Source organism: Periplaneta americana, chromosome 16 (assembly GCF_040183065.1).
Source record: "Periplaneta americana isolate PAMFEO1 chromosome 16, P.americana_PAMFEO1_priV1, whole genome shotgun sequence".
Lineage (NCBI taxonomy): Eukaryota > Metazoa > Arthropoda > Insecta > Blattodea > Blattidae > Periplaneta > Periplaneta americana.
Genome location: NC_091132.1, coordinates 134064020 through 134082622, shown reverse-complemented (window position 1 = coordinate 134082622; position 18603 = coordinate 134064020). Strand labels below are relative to the sequence as shown.

Genomic DNA, 18603 nt, shown 5'->3' with positions numbered 1-18603 from the left:
TGTTCCTTAGACAATTTTGATGTGTATATTGCTTTTATTATATAATCAATGGAATGCTATCTTACTTATCTCTAGACTGAAAATTAAATAAATGACCAATTTTAATGATGCAGATAATACTTAAATAAGCGTTGTATTTTTAAAACAATGAGTAAAATTCTATTTTGAACAAAAGATAACATGTTTAAAGAGTCAGAAAATTTTAGAACATATTATGGTCATATTTTCACAGTTTTTAAGGTCATAAGTGCATGCTTTTTTCTAATATTTTTCGGTCATGAACATCAGGGCCCTAGTCACTAACAGCATCCACCAGAGAAGTGTTACAACATGTGGCTTGTTACAGTAAAGTTCTGATCCATTATTTAGCTGCTTGAACAATTTGATCTTCAGTTTCTTGGACAGTAGTCCAGAAGTTATTTTGATATTCTCTCTTCATTAATTTTGTTTCACGTGGTTAGTACAAGTAATTCTTTGTGTTCCTACGTATTTTATAACATATTCCATCTACAGTTCTAGCAATATCACTTTATTTCTTTCATGATTCAATTTTGTACAACATGTTGTTGGTATAAACCTTACAAACGTCATTCATGTTGACGTGAAATGTGATTCATCTCTCTCTTTAGAATTTTAACTAACAATAATCATGATTATGACTTTTGCTGCCTTTCAGGAGTGATATTCATTTGAAATTAAATCTGAAAATTGTCCCTAACAAGCTATAGCAAGTACTGTTACAGAGCTTGTTATATATTATAAAAAAATTTAAATCTATTGGTTACTATAAAAATAAATAATATTTGTAACAAACCAGGATCTGCCAAGCCAGTAGTTTCCAATAATATGTAATCAAACTTTCCACGTTTCGTCATCAAATTTTCAATTGCCTTCACACCATTATCTCTGAAACAAACAGCAAACTTCATATAACCATACAAATTTATACACTTGCAGTGGGTCTCATCATACGACTACAGGACTTCAAGAGAATGGCACTGCAGATTAACTGCAGGAGAGTGGAATGGAGGAGGTAAACAAAATCTACCACTAATATCTAGCAAGTATCCTATAAAAATAAATAAACAAAACACAGAAAACTACGGTATTTTCTGAGACAACTCCCACCCTCGATTAAGCTATACACTTCAATTTTTGGCAAAACTTTTCTCACCACAAAAATATATTTGGGAAAATACAGTATTACACGTTAAAAAAAAATTCATTGCGGTATTTTTGGAACATACAGTGTCATTTACATGAACAGCTATCCAAAAATAACAAAAACAGATTTCTAATTTCGGATTTCAAAATCTAAAGAAACATTATCATCATTAACATATCAATGGCTGAGAACCAGACTGTTCTAAGTCAACTTTTCATAAGAAAGAAATCAGTGTTTCATTGTGTTCTAGTTCTTATCTGCATATATGAATCGAACAATATTGTAAATATTCCTCTCCAGAAGGATGCTATGAAGCTATTTCAAATTGTTTCATGAAGTTTTGAATGTCAGGAGCTTAAAATAGCTCTCCTGAAAAAAAATAAAATAAAATGGACTTGGAACAGCCTGGTTCTGGACCATCGATATGTGAATGAGACATGCATCCCAATTTTGGCATAATTTTCCGAAAAAAGTGTGAGGAATATAAAACGAGAATGCATAGTACTATAATCTATCCAACGTAAGACCTGCAACATAAACAAATATGAATTACACTGTGCACATGCTCAGCTAACCAAACTCCAATGTTTGCATGTAATATTGCAGCTTATTCATTTCAATTTGGAGAATACATTCAAAAATATTTGATTTAAGTAATTTATTAATGGTTTTCCACTTGGAAGATTTTGTAAAACTTGGTCACACACTTTTACAATTGTAAATTTATTCGATAAACAATATTATTCACACCATGTTTGCTATGAGTTGCAATAACTCATTAAATTCTGATTTCACAGTGTAGTTAATTATCCATTATTTATGTGTTAAAGGATTAGCAACATGATAATCTGCAAATGTTTCAAATTATTTTAGCTCTGTGTGTTGAGAATTGTGTGGGATGAAAGGAAGATCTGAAACGCTCGACAAATGCTCTTCTTTGGCAATGATTATGTTGTCCAGGACACAATTGCTCTAATCACTGTCAGCAATTTTTTTCATTTGGGATGCAACAGATATTAGAACGCACTCAAAACCAAGCTTTACGTGTCATCACTGGTGAAATAAAAACTACTCCAATTGAATCACATCTAATAAACCAGTTGTAACAGACCTTGAAACACAAGCCCTTTTAACCTATGAAAAATTAAGAAGGCTTCCAAATTGGGATAAATGGAGTAGATACAAAGATTCTAAATTTACATTGAGGACCCAAAATGGATACATATAAGAGATAGAAAAGCTTCAACAAAATCTAGAAATACCAAGTGAAAAGGAAAACTTGATGTCTCGATATAATCCACTTAACTTCAAAGTAGACTGCTGCCTTGATCTTGATGAAGTCTTCAACAAAAAAGATATAAATCAAACAATTAATAGAAAATGTCCACAAAAGGACTGGTTGTACATTTACACTGATGGATCTCTCATGGATCAAAATGAAGGAGCTGGAGCAGGAGCTACTTGTCAATACTTTTCTTTTTATAAAAATGTTGGCAAGTACACAACAAATTTTGATGGTGAAGTTGAAGCCATTTATACAACACTTCAAAATGTATTTGTTTGGCTAAACCAGTGCAAAAACATAGCCATCCTGTCTGACTCCAAAGCTGCAATCCAGTCCATCAGCTCAACTACATCCCCTAAAATGGAAAAAGTAAAAGAAATTCATTGCATGGTAAAACAAATTCAAATGCTAAATAAAAAAGTGGTCTTCCAATGGATCCCGGCCCACTGTGGACTGAACGGTAATGAGAAAGCAGATATGTTAGCAAAGAAAGGAACTATAATCAACTTAAAAACAAATTTCAAGTTCCCATATGAATCAATAAAACGAGTCATAAAAAGAATAAGTAACAGCAAACACGCAAAACATCAAAATTCAAAACAGAAAGAATCATTCAAAGATCCAAAACTAATTCCTGATCTACCTCGAAAATCTGCCGTGGCCATGTTTAGATTGATTACTGGTCATGATTGCCTCAGTAAACACCTCCATCATATTGGAGTACTGAATTCACCTAAATGCTTACTGTGCACCAGAGAAGAGGACATGGAGATGGAGCACCTGGCTAATTGTGAAACTCTTAGGACATTTGTGGACCTTCCATCAAAATATTGGGAAGCAAGAAGGATGATGACTTCATTGTTAAATCCAGAGCATTAGATACACAAACAATTTTCTTCATTTGCAGAAATCACTCCAGTATACCAAAGGTGCATCTACTGTCTTCCTAGCTCACGATAATTTCGAGTGTACTGAAGCCCAGAATGTGCCTCCATTGCTCTGCTTTGCGTATCCTCCAACATCAATTGAAATCAATCTATAGTTATCATCAACTAGTCCTTGTAGAACTATTTAAAATGTTTCTAGTTAAAAAACATGGAACCTAATATATGCATGAAATCTGTCTAGATGGTGTTTTAGCTCTTCAAATAAGTTTTGCTATTGTCTCAAATCCTATCTTCCTTGATTAATAGGGTGAACACTCCACTGACGGTTCGAACTATTTGAAAGTAGCCACCATTTTGTGCACGAACACATGGAATCACTGTGTTCTTTCTTGCTTCAGTACATGGTTGAAGAATAAATTGTAATCATATAACAGATGTACAAAAACATGGATGAAATTGACAGCTGATCGAGAAAAATACCTTAGCCCACTGAGAGACAGCACAGAACACTGAACAGATAAACCTCTCTGGTATGTTCACCCGTCATCTACTTAGATCGCGATAATCAACCTCTACAGTAATGTAAACCACAACCGCAAGCAGAGATACATCTTCGGTAGTTCTGAAAAACAAGTGACAATACAATTCAAAAGGAGGATGTAACAGTATAATGCAAATTGTTGCTTCTCATATTTTTCAGCTATTTTTATTTGTTGTCTGTAATGAAGTTGTAATGTGTTCATTTTCATTTCTATACAAGTAGTTCATTGATTTATCAATTAAACCTGTTATGTAAGTACCAAATCAATTTAGTGTGCATTAAATGTGTTAGAAGGATAACAGAATTATTTAGCATCTTGAAAGACTGCCTAGTTCTACAACACTTATTGGAGAAAGTACAAAGCACTTCAAGAAAAATTTAAGAGAGTCAAATCAATCAATCAATCAATCAATCAATCAATCAATCAATCAATCAATCAATCAATCAATCTTCTTAATGTATCCAGCTGTTTGCTGACAACATAAAGTTCACTATAGTCCATTGTAGTCTATTCAGTTTTTGTTTTTCACGAGAAGTGAGAGGTATTTTGATCGGTATTCATTATAGATGCCTGTTGCTAGTAGCTAGAGTTGGGGTGTAGTCAATATATACTGCAGGGCTATGTCTTCTGCAACTGGTACTGATGATTTTAATTTACTTCTTTTGTGGTTCATGGATGGACAGTATAGAAGAATGTGTTCCAGATCTTCATCACGATTATTACACCACATACAAATAGGATTATCAGAAATGTGAAATCGGTGTAGATACAATTGTGTGACAATGTGACCTGTTCTGGCTCTTGTTAAAAATGTTTGAACATGTCTGGGCAAGTTTTTGTACATTTCCAGATCATTTGGTTTCTTTTGTACAGACTGTAAAATTTTTCCTTTGTCAGAAGAGAGCCAATTGTTGATCCATAGGTTTGTAAAATGAAACTTTACTGAAGCAAAAGCACTGGATAGAGATATCACTTGAAGAGGTCTTGGTTGCAAATATGTTGCCTGTTTTGCAATATTATCGACTTTCTCATTTCCAGGTATACCACAATGACTATGTATCCATTGAAATGTTATTTCCTTTTGGAGTTCTTTTAGTTTACTTAGTTGTTTCTGAATTGGAATAATTCTATATGCATGTAGGTTTGGTACATATTTAATTATATTAAATATAGTCCCCTTGGAGTCGGGAAGTATGCAAATAGATTTTTCAGAAATTTGAGTAACACACTCAAGAGCAGCATCAATAGCTAGCAATTCAGTGTCAAGACTGGAGGAGGATGAACATGGTATGAAATAACTTTCTTGATATTTTGGAATACAATACTTAAAAGAGTCAAAGATTTATAAGAAAAAAATCACATAAATTAAACAGAAACATGAACTCTATCTCGAACTTGAAATCCTCCCACTACAATGATGTCTACTAAACTACATAGATATACCAGTACAAACTAGCCTCATCAAAAATATATACAAGAAATATAAGAACACAGAAATACAAAGACTTACTACTCTAGGAACAATACATTTCAAATATCCAGAACCAGAACGGCTACACAAATATAAAGATGGATCTTTCATAGAGAAAAATGGGATTGTAGGATCAGGTGTGATACGTCATCTCTTCTCATTTTACATTTCATTAAGCACAATCTCAACACATTATGAAGGAGAATTTGAAGCAGTAAACACAGCAATGAAATGGTTGCTATACCAAATCCAGTGTTTTAAGAAAGCAGTAATTCTGTGTGACTCATTGTCAGCCATTCAAACTATCAAACAGCAGTCTTTAAAACTATGTGAAATTCATTAGTCATTAAACCTATTAACAGAACTACAAAAAACAAACTGCTTTGCAGTGGATACCTGTACACTGTGGGTTGGAAGGAAATGAAAAGACAGATGTCACAGCGAAAAAAGGCTCTGAGCCATGGTACCTACATTGGTCCAAGGTTATACAATAAAATAATTGATAAATAGCCAAATTTGGAAAATTTTAGTATCAGACATTTCAAAAATAGCGTTAGGAATTTAATTTTTAAAGAATATATATTGATTTAATATGTATATATATTTGTATGACTTAAATTGTTAAAATTGAAATTGTATTTTTAAATTTAATTTATTGCTGTAATTTGTCTTTTGCTTGACCCAGTTTGTGTCAAATAATTATCTTTGTTTGTGTTTATCTTTCTGTTTAGATATCTCCCTGAGCACGAGTTTTTACTCCTTCAGGGAAGAACTAAGATTGTATTTTTGTACAAGTTATTTTACTAACAATAAACAACAACTTAAAAAAAAAACACACAACTAGTCATAAAGTTTCCTTCCACTCAGCTAAGAGATTGATTAAAACCAGCATGAAAATCCATTTACAAGAATCTCTATAACTTGCCGGTACATAAATTATGGCAAAATATAGTCAACAACAGTGTCATAATTCCTGAGTTCCCATGCACTGAAGCTGTAGCCTTCTTTCGGTTTCATACAGGATATGATTGGTTAACAACTCACCTGCATAAACTGTCCATATTTACATCTTCACATTGTACCCTATGCAACAGCATGGACACAATCATGGACAATTTTTTTTTTATATTTTACTTGGTTATTTAACGACGCTGTATCAACTACTCGGTTATTTAGCGTTGATGGAAATGGTGATAGTGAGATGGTATTTGGCGAGATGAGGCCGAGGATTCGCCATAGTTACCTGACATTCGCCTTACGGTTGGGGAAAACCTCGGAAAAAACCCAACCAAGTAATCAGCCCAAGCGGGGATCGAACCCGCACCCAAGCGCAACTCTGAATCGGCAGGCAAGCACCTTAGCCGACTGAGCTACGCTGGTGGCTTATCATGGACAAGGACCACATTCCTCTATGTCCTAACATAAGAAAGACAGAAGAATCAATCTTCTTAATGTATCCAGCTGTTTACTGACAACGTAAAGTCCGCTATAGCCTATTCAGTTGTTTTTCACGAGAAATGAGGGGTATTTTGATCGGTGTTCATAATAGATGTCTGTTGCTAGTAGCCAGAGTTGAGGTGTATTCAATATAAACTGCAGGGCTGTGTCTTCTGCAACTGGTCCTGATGATTTTAATTTACTTCTTTTGGGGTTTATGGATGGACAATATAGAAGAATGTGTTCCAGATCTTCATCATGATTATTACATCACATACAAGTAGGATTATCAGAAATGTGAAATCGGTGTAGGTACAATTGTGTGACAATGTGATCTGTTCTTGCTCTTGTTAAAAATGTTTCCTTTGTCAGAAGAAAGCGAATTGTTGATCCATAGGTTTATAAAATGAGACTTTACTGAAGCAAAAGTACTGGATAGAGATATCACTTGAAGAGTTCTTGGTTACAAATATGTTGCCTGTTTTGCAGTATTATCAACTTTCTCATTTCCAGGTATACCACAATGACTAGGTATCCATTGAAATGTTATTTCCTTTTGGAGTTTATTTAGTTTACTTAGTTGTTTCTGAATTGGAATAATTCTATGTGCATATAGGTTTGGTACATATTTAATTATATTAAATATAGCTCCCTTGGAGTTGGTAAGTATACAAATAGATTTTTCAGAAATTTGAGTAACACACTGAAAAGCAGCATCAATAGCTAGCAATTCAGTGTCAAGACTGGAGGAGGATGAACATGGTATGAAATAACTTTCTTGATATTTTGGAATATAATACCCTGCTCCTGATGTCCCATTATTAGGATTTAGAGATCCATCTGTATAAATTTGAAGGTGATCCTTATTTGTACTGTGGATTAGTTCCATGGCATCTAACTTAAGAATGTATGGATGATCATTTTTGGAATGAACCAGTTGTTCTGTATGATTGTGAAACTTGGATTCTCAGTTTGACAGAGAAACAGAGATTAAGGGTGATCGAAAATAAGTTGCTTAGGAAAATATTTGGGGCTAAGAGGGATGAAGTTACAGGAGAATGGAGAAAGTTACACAATGTAGAACTGCACGCATTGTATTCTTCACGTGTCATAATTAGGAATATTAAACCTAGACGTTTGAGATGGGAAGGGCATGTAATACACATGGGCGAATCCAGAAATGCATATAGAGTGTTAGTTGGGAGAAGGCCAATACGTAGATGGGAGACTGAGATGTAGATGGAAGGACAATATAAAAATGGATTTGAGGGAGGTGGGATATGATGATAGAGACTGGATTAATCTTGCTCAGGATAGGAACAATGGTGAACTTACGTGAGGGCGGCAATAAACTTTTAGGTTCCTTAAAAGCCATTTTTAAGTCAGTCCCAGAACCGAGGCCTCAGTGTGGAAAGTTAATGCTCTAGCTGTTTTGCTGCTGATGGGGCATCACATATAAAAGACACATTAAAAACGTAGGGTCTAGCAATATTTTGAAAGAAAAACATTAGTTCTGTTTTGATTGTATCTTAACATAGAGGATCCAATACAGTATGCTTCTCTTATTTGGAGATGTCATTCATGTGTTTCTGTTATCTATGTTTTTGAAGAAGGGCCCAGTAAGAAGCTTCAAAACATTTTCAAAACTCATTTTACAACCCACTTAAAACATCCAATGCTTATTTAACCCAACCACCGCGAAATTCTTTTACATCACGAGCGATATTTATAAATAATACCGAGATATAACATACTTTACAGAGCAGCATAAACATCCATTTCTTAGCTCCAACCATTCTTCATACAGCTCACCAGCTTGTCCTACTGCTACACTTTTCTCTAAGGCACTTCCTGAAACACATTACCGCAATTAAGAGAACAGAAATAGTAGCACGGTAATTGTGAAGGAAAGATCACTCTCCCTTCCTCACCAAACCTAGCCTAAAATAAGCTAAACTAAACCTAATTAAACTAGGTTAGATGAGGTTAGGTTCGTTTATTTTCGGTTTGCTGAAGGAGGAAGAGCGACTTTTCCTTGAAAATTACTGGTAACGCAGTCCAACACTTTTGTGCACTATTAGTTTAATAGCTAAAATGTCTTACTTGTATGCCAAATGCCTGGGTTTAAATCTTTGTCATTGCAAGAGAAATTTGTAGTACACGAAGAATTTTTCTCAAGTTGTTGCTGCTGTTTTCACTTCCTCCAATTCTCATTTCTGATTCTTCAGAATCATCCATATCACCAGTGTAGAAAATAACAAACACTTAACCATATCATCGTACCATAGGACCAACTTTATGGGATTGATATGACGAACATTTAATGCAGATGCGACTATAGCAAATTAAGAGAATATGACAATGAGAAAGGCCTATATTGAAAGTGGTAACATCTTTATTTTTCATTTCGAGGTTCTATTCCAATGGGTGACAATAATAAAATTAGGGGCGTGAGGCAAGGCTGTAGCCTTTCTTCCCTCCTATTTAGGCCTATAAATCATATGGATCATCTCTTCAAGCAATGGAGATAAGATCATTATGGTGTGACATACATACACTGCAAACCCAGCATTCTCCAATCTTTCCTATTTTCTGCCTTCCTCTTAGTGTCTGCATATGGTGCGATATAAGGATACTTTTTTTTTAGATACTCTGATATTTGCTGATGATAACACCTAGGCACATGTCTTGTGTGTAGCTCCATTTCACACCTCCCAATCTCTACATCAGACCAATCTGAGAGAATGATATAAAAATAATACTATCTAACCTAACAAACCAATAAGAAGAAAAGAAGTTGAACAAGTAAAAACACGATGGCACTGAACAGGGACATGACTAAATTATGAAGTAAATAGAAAAAATAAAAGAAAAGAAAATACTTTTAAAACAAGAAAGGTGATTAGATGTTCTATAGGCCACTATGCATGCCGTGTTATAAGACTGCTGAGTGTTGACGTCGCCACTGTCAATGTATATGTTACCATAAATGTACGAAGACCGGTAGCTAAATGTTAGAATTTACCGGTATAACCTAACATTTACCGTTATAGTGCAGTAAAACCCCGAAATATCTTATTAGATCCACACATTTTGAACTTTTACCAAGAAATGTTGGTAAATCTCAGGATTTACCGATGCGAGCTGGTAAAAGCTAGATCGAAGAGTCCAGAACGAAGAATTCTGCCTCCGTTGTGCAGGTTCAGACATAATTCCAAGATCGATAAAGTGAACCGGTTCTGAGAGGCTGCCAAAGAAAGAAAATGAAAGCAGCCGCTTCTAACAAAATTCCACAACTTTCAGTCGGACATAATTTGAGAATTGAAGTACCCAATATAGACCGGGCAAAAATTGATGCAAAATCAATAATAGCAGTGGTCATAAATATTCAAGATGACGAGTTTTGTAAACTTGGTACCAAAGCTGGCAAACTGAAATCATTGTACACTAGGGACCAATTTACATTGTGCAAAGAAAATTTTATCATCATCGAAGACGTAGGAAAAGAAGAAATTAGTGTAAGGGAAGTGGTTGGCAAACTATCTTTTGTTGGAGGACAAAGGTTCAAAAAATGTAATTGTTTAAAAAAAGTGTTGAACAAAAAAGTTTGTGTAAATCATCTTCCATGTTGTGTAATTCTAAATGTCATAACAGCCAACCTTGTTGTAACAAGAATTAACATTCATAATGTCTATTTTACTTTATTTATGGACATGGACTGTTTGAGGGAATGTAAAGCTTTGTTCATTTTTGTACGGAATAATATAACAGACAGTGGTTAAAACTATATTATTTTTCACTATTTTTAATACGGAATATTGTTTATTATAATCACATTGGAATGTAAGAATATTTAAATAACTTCAATTTAAAATAAATATAAATTATTTCAGTCACTACTGAGGATTTTTATTTGTGTTTTTAAATAGATCCTAAAACAACAATAAAGAGATGAATCAGAAATGGATATGTAAAAGTGCGAATAACAGCAAATCTTAGTAAAGATTTTTTTATTAAATTAATAAGATTTTACCACAACTGATCGGTAAATCCTGAGATTTACCAACATCTCTTGGTAAAAGTTCAAAATCTTAGGCTAATAAGATATTTAGGGGTTTTACCGCACCATAACGGTAAATGTTAGGTTTTACCAGTAAATTCTAAGATTTACCGGTCTTTGTACATTTACAGTAACATATATAAGACATTATAGGCGATTATGGAGCACAGGGCATTGAGGAGATCAAAGCATTCGTGATGCGGGGTGATACACACTGCTAGTTCGTGGAATCAACACTGGTCAATTTACAACAGACTGGTAGTAAAAACGAAAGCTGATGACATTTCCACACTTTTTTACAACTCATGCAGCACTGGTATGACATGTACACATCAAAAATCACACATTAGCATAAGGGTCATTCCACTGTCATTCACATTACAATGTAACAACTCTCACCACAGGTTCTTAATTATATAGTTTCTGTTTTTAATTGTGTCTTTCCATTCCATGAGGTATTTCATTGCCCAACAGAAAGGCTGAAAATAGGCATATAGTTATTTGAGATCAATTTATTAACAAGGAGGACATTACAAGACAAGGACATGGATTCTGTATGCATACACAATAATGGCAAACTGAAGGGATATGTTTTTTTTTTTTTTTTCTGTTGGACATCATAATATAATGGTGATATCTGAGTAAGAATATAATTCCTGTAGAACATATTTAAGTTATAAAAAAATTGCTATATTTCTGTCATTATAGTTCTCTGTCACTCACATAACTTGATCAGAATTCCTTGGTACAAAAATTATTTTGAAGTACAATATTAATGCTATGAAGACATTACAATATATCACTAATATATTATAGGCTAAAATGAAATGTAAAGAAAAAAATCCTACAATTTCTACAGTTTAAAAAGCATATACAGTGAAACCTCTCCTTACAGACACCGCCAAGATACGGACACTCCTCAAATACGGACAGATTTTTATGTCCCAACTGAAATAATATAGAAATAATGATAAATTTAACTCTCGTTTACAGACACTCTCAGACATGGACAAGGACAGCTGTTTCATAGTCCCAAAGCTTGCTTTACCTCCTGACTGCAGACGGAACTTGGTTTTCAAGACCTAATATGTTACAAAAATGAAAAATTTAGTTTTGAGAACTGTACAGAAATTCCTTAATATGAAACAAGACAATAAGGGTCTCTTAGGCTACCACTAGCCCAGCCAGCTACCCCTTGTTAGCTGGAAGCGGGTGGATAAACAGAGTCATAAAATTTGATCTGTCTGATGGGTACAAGGTTACCGTGATCATGAAATTGTATTCGACACATGATTGGATTAGTAGGACTATTCTCTTCACTTCAATCAGTTGTTCTGTTTCGAGAGACATGGCACCTGAACGTAAAGGTTAAGTTGAAAACTGTAAATTACACTACTGTATAACTGCAGACCTCGAATAAAATTGCATGGCACAGTACTGTAGTTTTCTTTTTCGGTCTTATCTGCTGTAGTTCAAAGTTGCAAAGAATTTACAGTAGTATACTATATTTAGAATTAAACTACAGTAATACACTTCATTTAAAGCATGAAGGGAAACATAATGCATATTATAAATTTACTGTTAGATTGGGGAGCCTCCCTCCCAATAAAGAACACCTCCCACATGCAGACAGATTGTTATGTCCCTTCGATTCCGTAAATGAGAGGTTTCACTGTAAGTTAGTATAAAGTTACTGATTATATTGTATAACTCAGGACTTTGGTGAAACCAACTCTTAAAAGAGTTTACTTATATCATGATATAAGACAAGAAAATACTGACTTTAAAATCACTTAAATTTGCATGAAAAATCAAGCAGCAATTTTTATTATGATATTTTGAAGCTTATTTTCATAAGGAAAAATTTTCCCCACCAAAATATCTTTTTAAATAGGAAGTATACAGTGTAGGCAATCGCTAAAATAAAAATTTCACCTTGTCTTATAATTTTAAAACTTTGATTAAATGTTCCACTCCTCATGGAATGACCCATAAGATGTTTTTAAATGTGAACTAGACCTTTCTGTTAGAGGATTAAGGCTAACAAAAGAAAACTGCAGAGAAAAGGAAGTGTTTCATAACTCTGCCAAGCAAATGCTATAGAATCGTGCGGTACATATGCCATAGTATCAAATATTATTTTTAGTAGGGATCCGATATAATCTTCGGCAATTCTACAGAAGAACTAGATCAAAGAAGACATCTTTTTTTTTTTATAATTCCGTACTACGAATAACAGTATAGTTTTACTTTCCAGCATCCAATACTTTCAACAGAATAAACTAGAACAGGCATGTCAATTGATGCCCAAGGAGCAAGCGCGCGCTTTAGAGCCCAGGAGAGCCTGAGCGCTTTACAATGGAAAGGAAAGAGACAGACGAAAGAGGTGGTATATGCCGCTTGGCCGAGCTATATTCAGGGATGGCCAGCACTGATTCAATAGATAAAGGGAAGAGAACTTATTAAAACTGTATCCATGACAATTTTTAGATTTGCCTGAGAAGTATAAGTGCATTATAAGAATGTAAGTTTTAATTTTAATGCTCATTTTTCACAAGCTTGATTTTTTTATTCAAAAGAAATATTTTCTCAACTTTTCATATAGAAAAGTGAAATTTTCAGGTATTGGCCTATTTATTTAGTAGCCTTACAGAATGTTTTCGTAAATCTAATATACCGTATATACATATTACTGAAGATAGTGTATTGAAAATTTTGAAAATATTCGCATGGAAATTGTTTGTAAGGAAATGAATTAACAAAGCAACTACTGTTACATCATAAGCAAAAGATACGTGCCCATGTGTTGTAAAAATGTCAGCTCTATAGCTTCAGCAGATTTCGAGAAAATAATTTAATAATATTGTTTTGATCAGTTTACTGATTACTTTTGTAAGGCTAAAGATACCATCAATATAAATTCCAACTTATGTCATAGGCCTACTTTTTTTTTTAGTAGGTTACTTTACGACGCTTTATCAACATCTTTGGTTATTTAGCGTCTGAATGAGATGAAGGTGATAATGCCGGTGAAATGAGTCCGGGATCCAGCACTGAAAGTTACCCAGCATTTGCTCAAATTGGGTTGAGGGAAAACCCCGGAAAAAACCTCAACCAGGTAACTTGTCCCGACCAGGAATCGAACCCGGGCCACCTAGTTTCGCGGCCAGAAGAGCTGACCGTTACTCCACAGGTGTGGACTCATGTCATACTCAATCTCTTTCTTTGGAATATCACTTTCTTTATGAATGATGTGTTTCATCCACTTAATACAGTATAATATTATACTACTATGGAATTTAAGTGAATATGCATTCTTAACTCTCTATTATGTTATTAAGATTTAAAACACAAGTGCAATATTAAGAAATCAGTGTTAGAGTTTTGTTTTACAGACAATATACATAATATTAAACAGAAAGAAGCCATATAAAAATAACGACATAAAATTTCACGTTCCGTTTGAAGTTTGTGCACCACTGTTTTCTTAATCCAACAGGTAGCTTATTCATATACACAACCCTTCCTCTTTCCATACTTAGCGCTTGCTGCCCGTGCACGACGTCAAGGTCAGAAAAATGCGCTTGCTTTGACATCACTGACCTAGAACTATTCACATGCTGTATGCAGTAATGAAAGGATGTATCACAGCCATATTATCCACATTAGACATCACGAGAGAACGGATCACAATTTATATGTAAAACACGATTGTTAATTGCGTCGAAATGCGACAGCCTTCAATAATGGTCTCCACTGACACTAAAAATGCTTTTTTGTAGGTACAGTCCAGACTCCCAAACACCCACTGTCCAGAAATTTGCATCTGAACCTCTCGAGCAGACTTAAATACAATACTTAAATTACAAGTCTCATCAGTAAGTTAATTTTAAAAAGTAGGCCCTACAGTAAATATTTTAAGTAGGCCCCTAAGTCCACACAAAATACAAAAACATAAGGTCGAATCAGTGACAGGTTAGATTAGTTTAAGCTTTTGGTATGCCTTGGAAGAAAGAGTACATTCTTAAACTATTGTGGGTAGGCTAAATGCAAGGTATACCAAAAGCCTAAACTAACATAACCTGTCACTGATGCAACCTTACGAAAACTAGCTTCTTCTCTGTGATCAGCAAGGAAACGCAAGGAAATGAAATGTATGTGTTGTCATTCCCTGCCATCTATTCCTTCCACCTCGATGGAGCAATCCCACTGGCCTGCACTCTCCACCGGCCAACACTTTCACAGTAACTTTCCATCATTTTATTGCGAAATTGGTGTCAGCACTGAATTTTTCTTTTGTTTACGGTACATACGACTCAATGGAAGTCAAGTACTAAAAGCATTTGGTACCTTAAAGTGGTAACGCAATTGTAAATAAGTACTAGAGAAATATCTCATAGACCTAGTAAACATTCAACAAGACAATCAGCAATCACATTTCTTATACCCGAGTTGTCAATGATCATTTTGTAGCCTAAACACTGTGAAGTGCCAAAGGGAACACGCATAGTCCTACTCTGTACAATGAAGGCATTACATAAGAGAAGAACACTTTACTTACTATAAGGGAACTTTATTTGCAAAGAAGAACCGTGGAGTGTCTGAACAAAAGTGAATAACATACCGGTAGGGAGTTGTAAGTAATTTTAGTTGCATGCTCTTAGCATATAAGTTTTATTCGTAAAAAATGAGAAAATGTTAAGGGATTAAGCAACTCCTTTGAATGAGAATTAATGTTCTTTCGGCTTTGATTATACCTTTAGACCCTGACACATATTAGTCTATACAACAAAAGAGTGTAATGTAGTCTAGAGAAAATCGCTAACCAGGACTGGTAAGACATTTACATTCACTTGTGTCCAACTGCAACTTTCTTCAGTCTGTGAATGCATATCATTCCCTGAGGCTTACAAAAAAAAATCGCGACTCCTCAACGAAAGTTTTCTGCTGTTACCCATAACATAACCTTACAAAGTTACACAAACAAATAATGAGATTCACAGTTGACAAAGTGTCAATTTATTTTCACATAATACTAACCTTCTCCAAATTCATTAAGTATAACAGCAATTTTTTTTTCGTGTTGTTCTGTAAGTATATAATTTAATAAAGTAGTTTTTCCAGCTCCAAGATAACCTGTAATTATCGTAACAGGCACAGGCTTGAATATTGCTGGTATCAATTCCGGAGCTTCATCGTCCGAAGAATCCATTTCTTCGTTATTCCGTACACAACGCTCTCAGGTTATCAGTTAATCTTGCATGAACGCCCATTAATATTAATGTTCTGTGATAAATATACTCCACTTTCCTGGTGAATTTTCAAATACGAATCAAGAACACATGTGTATTGCATGAATATAACTTTTCGCCCACAAACGCAAGAAATTTCAGAGAGTATAAGCAGATCCAAAGGTTAACAATAATACACAAGTTTATTATGCTTTTTTGGACAGTTTTTATATGTTGTATTATAAACATGCATACTAATTTCTAAAAACAGGTTAAAAATGTAATTACATTTTAGAACAAAAGAACGTTTACAACGAAAAGATTTGCAATATCATTGCTGCGATATTGCAAAATTTTTTAACGATTTGTCAATAGATGACACTAATGTAGACTTTTACGCATTCCACTGTTCGTCTCTGAGTTCAAACTATCATGGAATATGCGCCATTTTATCTTCTATGACCTCGAAGTGCAAGAGTACATGAGATTGGCGCGTGCGCGTGTGCTGAGTCCCTCTATCGGTAGCTCTAACTAGGTGAACATCACACTGTCAAGCCGGGCGCCGTTTGCGAAACAGCTACAGCTCCTGTACAGCTGTGCTAGTGCAGCGTTTGTCCAACGTTCTGATGTCGGGTCAGAATTACATAGTTAATGATTTCTAATGATAACACATTTATAAACATTATCACTGTGTAATTTTCCTCTGTTTATTGCCGTTAGTTTATTTAATCGTTAGTGAAGTAACTAGATGTTTGTTGTTAAAAATAACATTACAAGTTATAAAAAACGCAAATGGACAAGTGTTAGAAATTCAAGTGTTTTTTTATAACTGTGAAAGTCATTGAAGATTACGGATTGTCTACTGTTTTGAATAGTTTCGTATTCGAAGTATACATCTTAAATTGATTGGGAGTTTTATACACCGCTGTCTCCTATATCTGCTTTAACAGTCTGACAGTCTTTACGGCATTTGACACACATGGAAATGGCACGCTTAGTCGATGTTATTAATCCAACTGGACTATGAAGTGTTTAATTGAGGCGGATTCGGTTGATTTTACGTGTGATTTTGAAGACTATTAAGTTGTTTTGATTTTAACAGCATATGTTCGATCATTAATTTTAGTCAACATATTTTTGTTACACCCATCAGTGTTAGAGCATTGAAGTGGAGTGTCTGTGCAAAAATTGATCATTTTAACAGTCAGTGCGTGTGAAAAGATCAATTTCAACCAGTGAAGACAACGTTGTGTGTGAAAGTGATCGACGAGTGTCATGACAACCACCTGAAGTACACGAAAGGAATAATAAATTACATCTGTTCTGTGTTGAAATTGTGTTACAGCCATTCATAATTGATATTTTGTTGTTAATTGGAGACCTGTACCTTTTCATAGCTACAGCAACTTGAGCTTCGTTTGTTGTGAGTGTTCGTGGATTTAGTGATCTGTCTTTCCTGAACGACAACTTTCACTTTGAAATACAACGTGTGGGAACGAGTGCAACCTATCACCATCTCGTCTTACATCTCATCGTTTTGGTGCTCCAATTTTTTGACACATCTCACGGCTTCATAACTAGGTGGGTCCTTAGGGCTAAAGAAGTATACATTATTTTTAAGTGGCATGTGAATTAATAGTGCAATAAAAAAGTGCGACTTCGTAGTGTTCGACTTGCAGTCCATTCATGCGGTATATTATAATATCACTTAAGTATTCATACAATGCGCCGAAAGTTAGTGAAACTCGGCTGTTTACTTTAGCTTCGTAGTTAGATTTATGTTTGTGTTTGAAATGAAACAAATTAACCTTACGGCGAAGAAAATTTTGGTTATTTATTTATTCTGGTAGAATTAAGGCCATTAGGCCTTCTCTTCCACACTACCAGAAGTGAAATAAAGGTGTGCATTAAAATAATAATCCATTAGAAGTTTCATGTCCTTTGCGCTTTTTTCACTAAACCTCGTTTCAGTGTCACTCCTTTGATATAACGTAGAATAGACACGATACTTGTTCTTCAGATAAATAAACATAAAATATAATATGGACGATGGACCAACACATAGACCTACCCAATACAGGATTCGAACCCACGAAAGTGATCTCCACATAGCGTAAAAGTTTCATGTTGATTATTGCGTATTATTATTATTATTATTATTATTATTATTATTATTATTATTATTCGAATTTTCATGTACCTAACTAGGTTTGTACCAAGTACGTATTCAGTTTTTTTCTTCGATCTGCCTTAAGAATCGGACATACCATGGTGGCTCTTGTGACGTGAAGCCGTTCTTCGAAATAAAGCAACACATGTGATCGTACGGAAAACGGACAAGTGTCCATTTCATAGACGGATTGAAAACCACAGTAGTAGCCTCCACTTGGCATCAAAACTTCACCTTATCGGCTGCGTATCCCATGGTCAGCAGTAGTGAAAATAATGTTAACAATTTTAGGAGTACAGCTATTGTCAAACTTTTTCAGATAGGCAGCCCTACACATTATACAGGTACTTGGTAG

General features: G+C 34.6%; 1 protein-coding gene across 1 annotated transcript in view; it reads right to left on the bottom strand.

Annotated features, from left to right (window-relative positions):
* Window positions 1-16237, bottom strand: part of LOC138691230 (zinc-regulated GTPase metalloprotein activator 1-like) — a 344216-nt gene extending 327979 nt beyond the window's left edge. The window contains exons 1-3 of the mRNA XM_069813038.1: window positions 15888-16237; window positions 8542-8638; window positions 815-906 (exon numbers count right to left, since the gene is read on the bottom strand). Coding sequence (XP_069669139.1) covers window positions 815-906; window positions 8542-8638; window positions 15888-16059 — 361 coding nt within the window. The 5' untranslated portion in view covers window positions 16060-16237. The remainder of the gene's footprint in view (window positions 1-814; window positions 907-8541; window positions 8639-15887) is intronic.
* Window positions 16238-18603: the final 2366 nt, after the last annotated feature.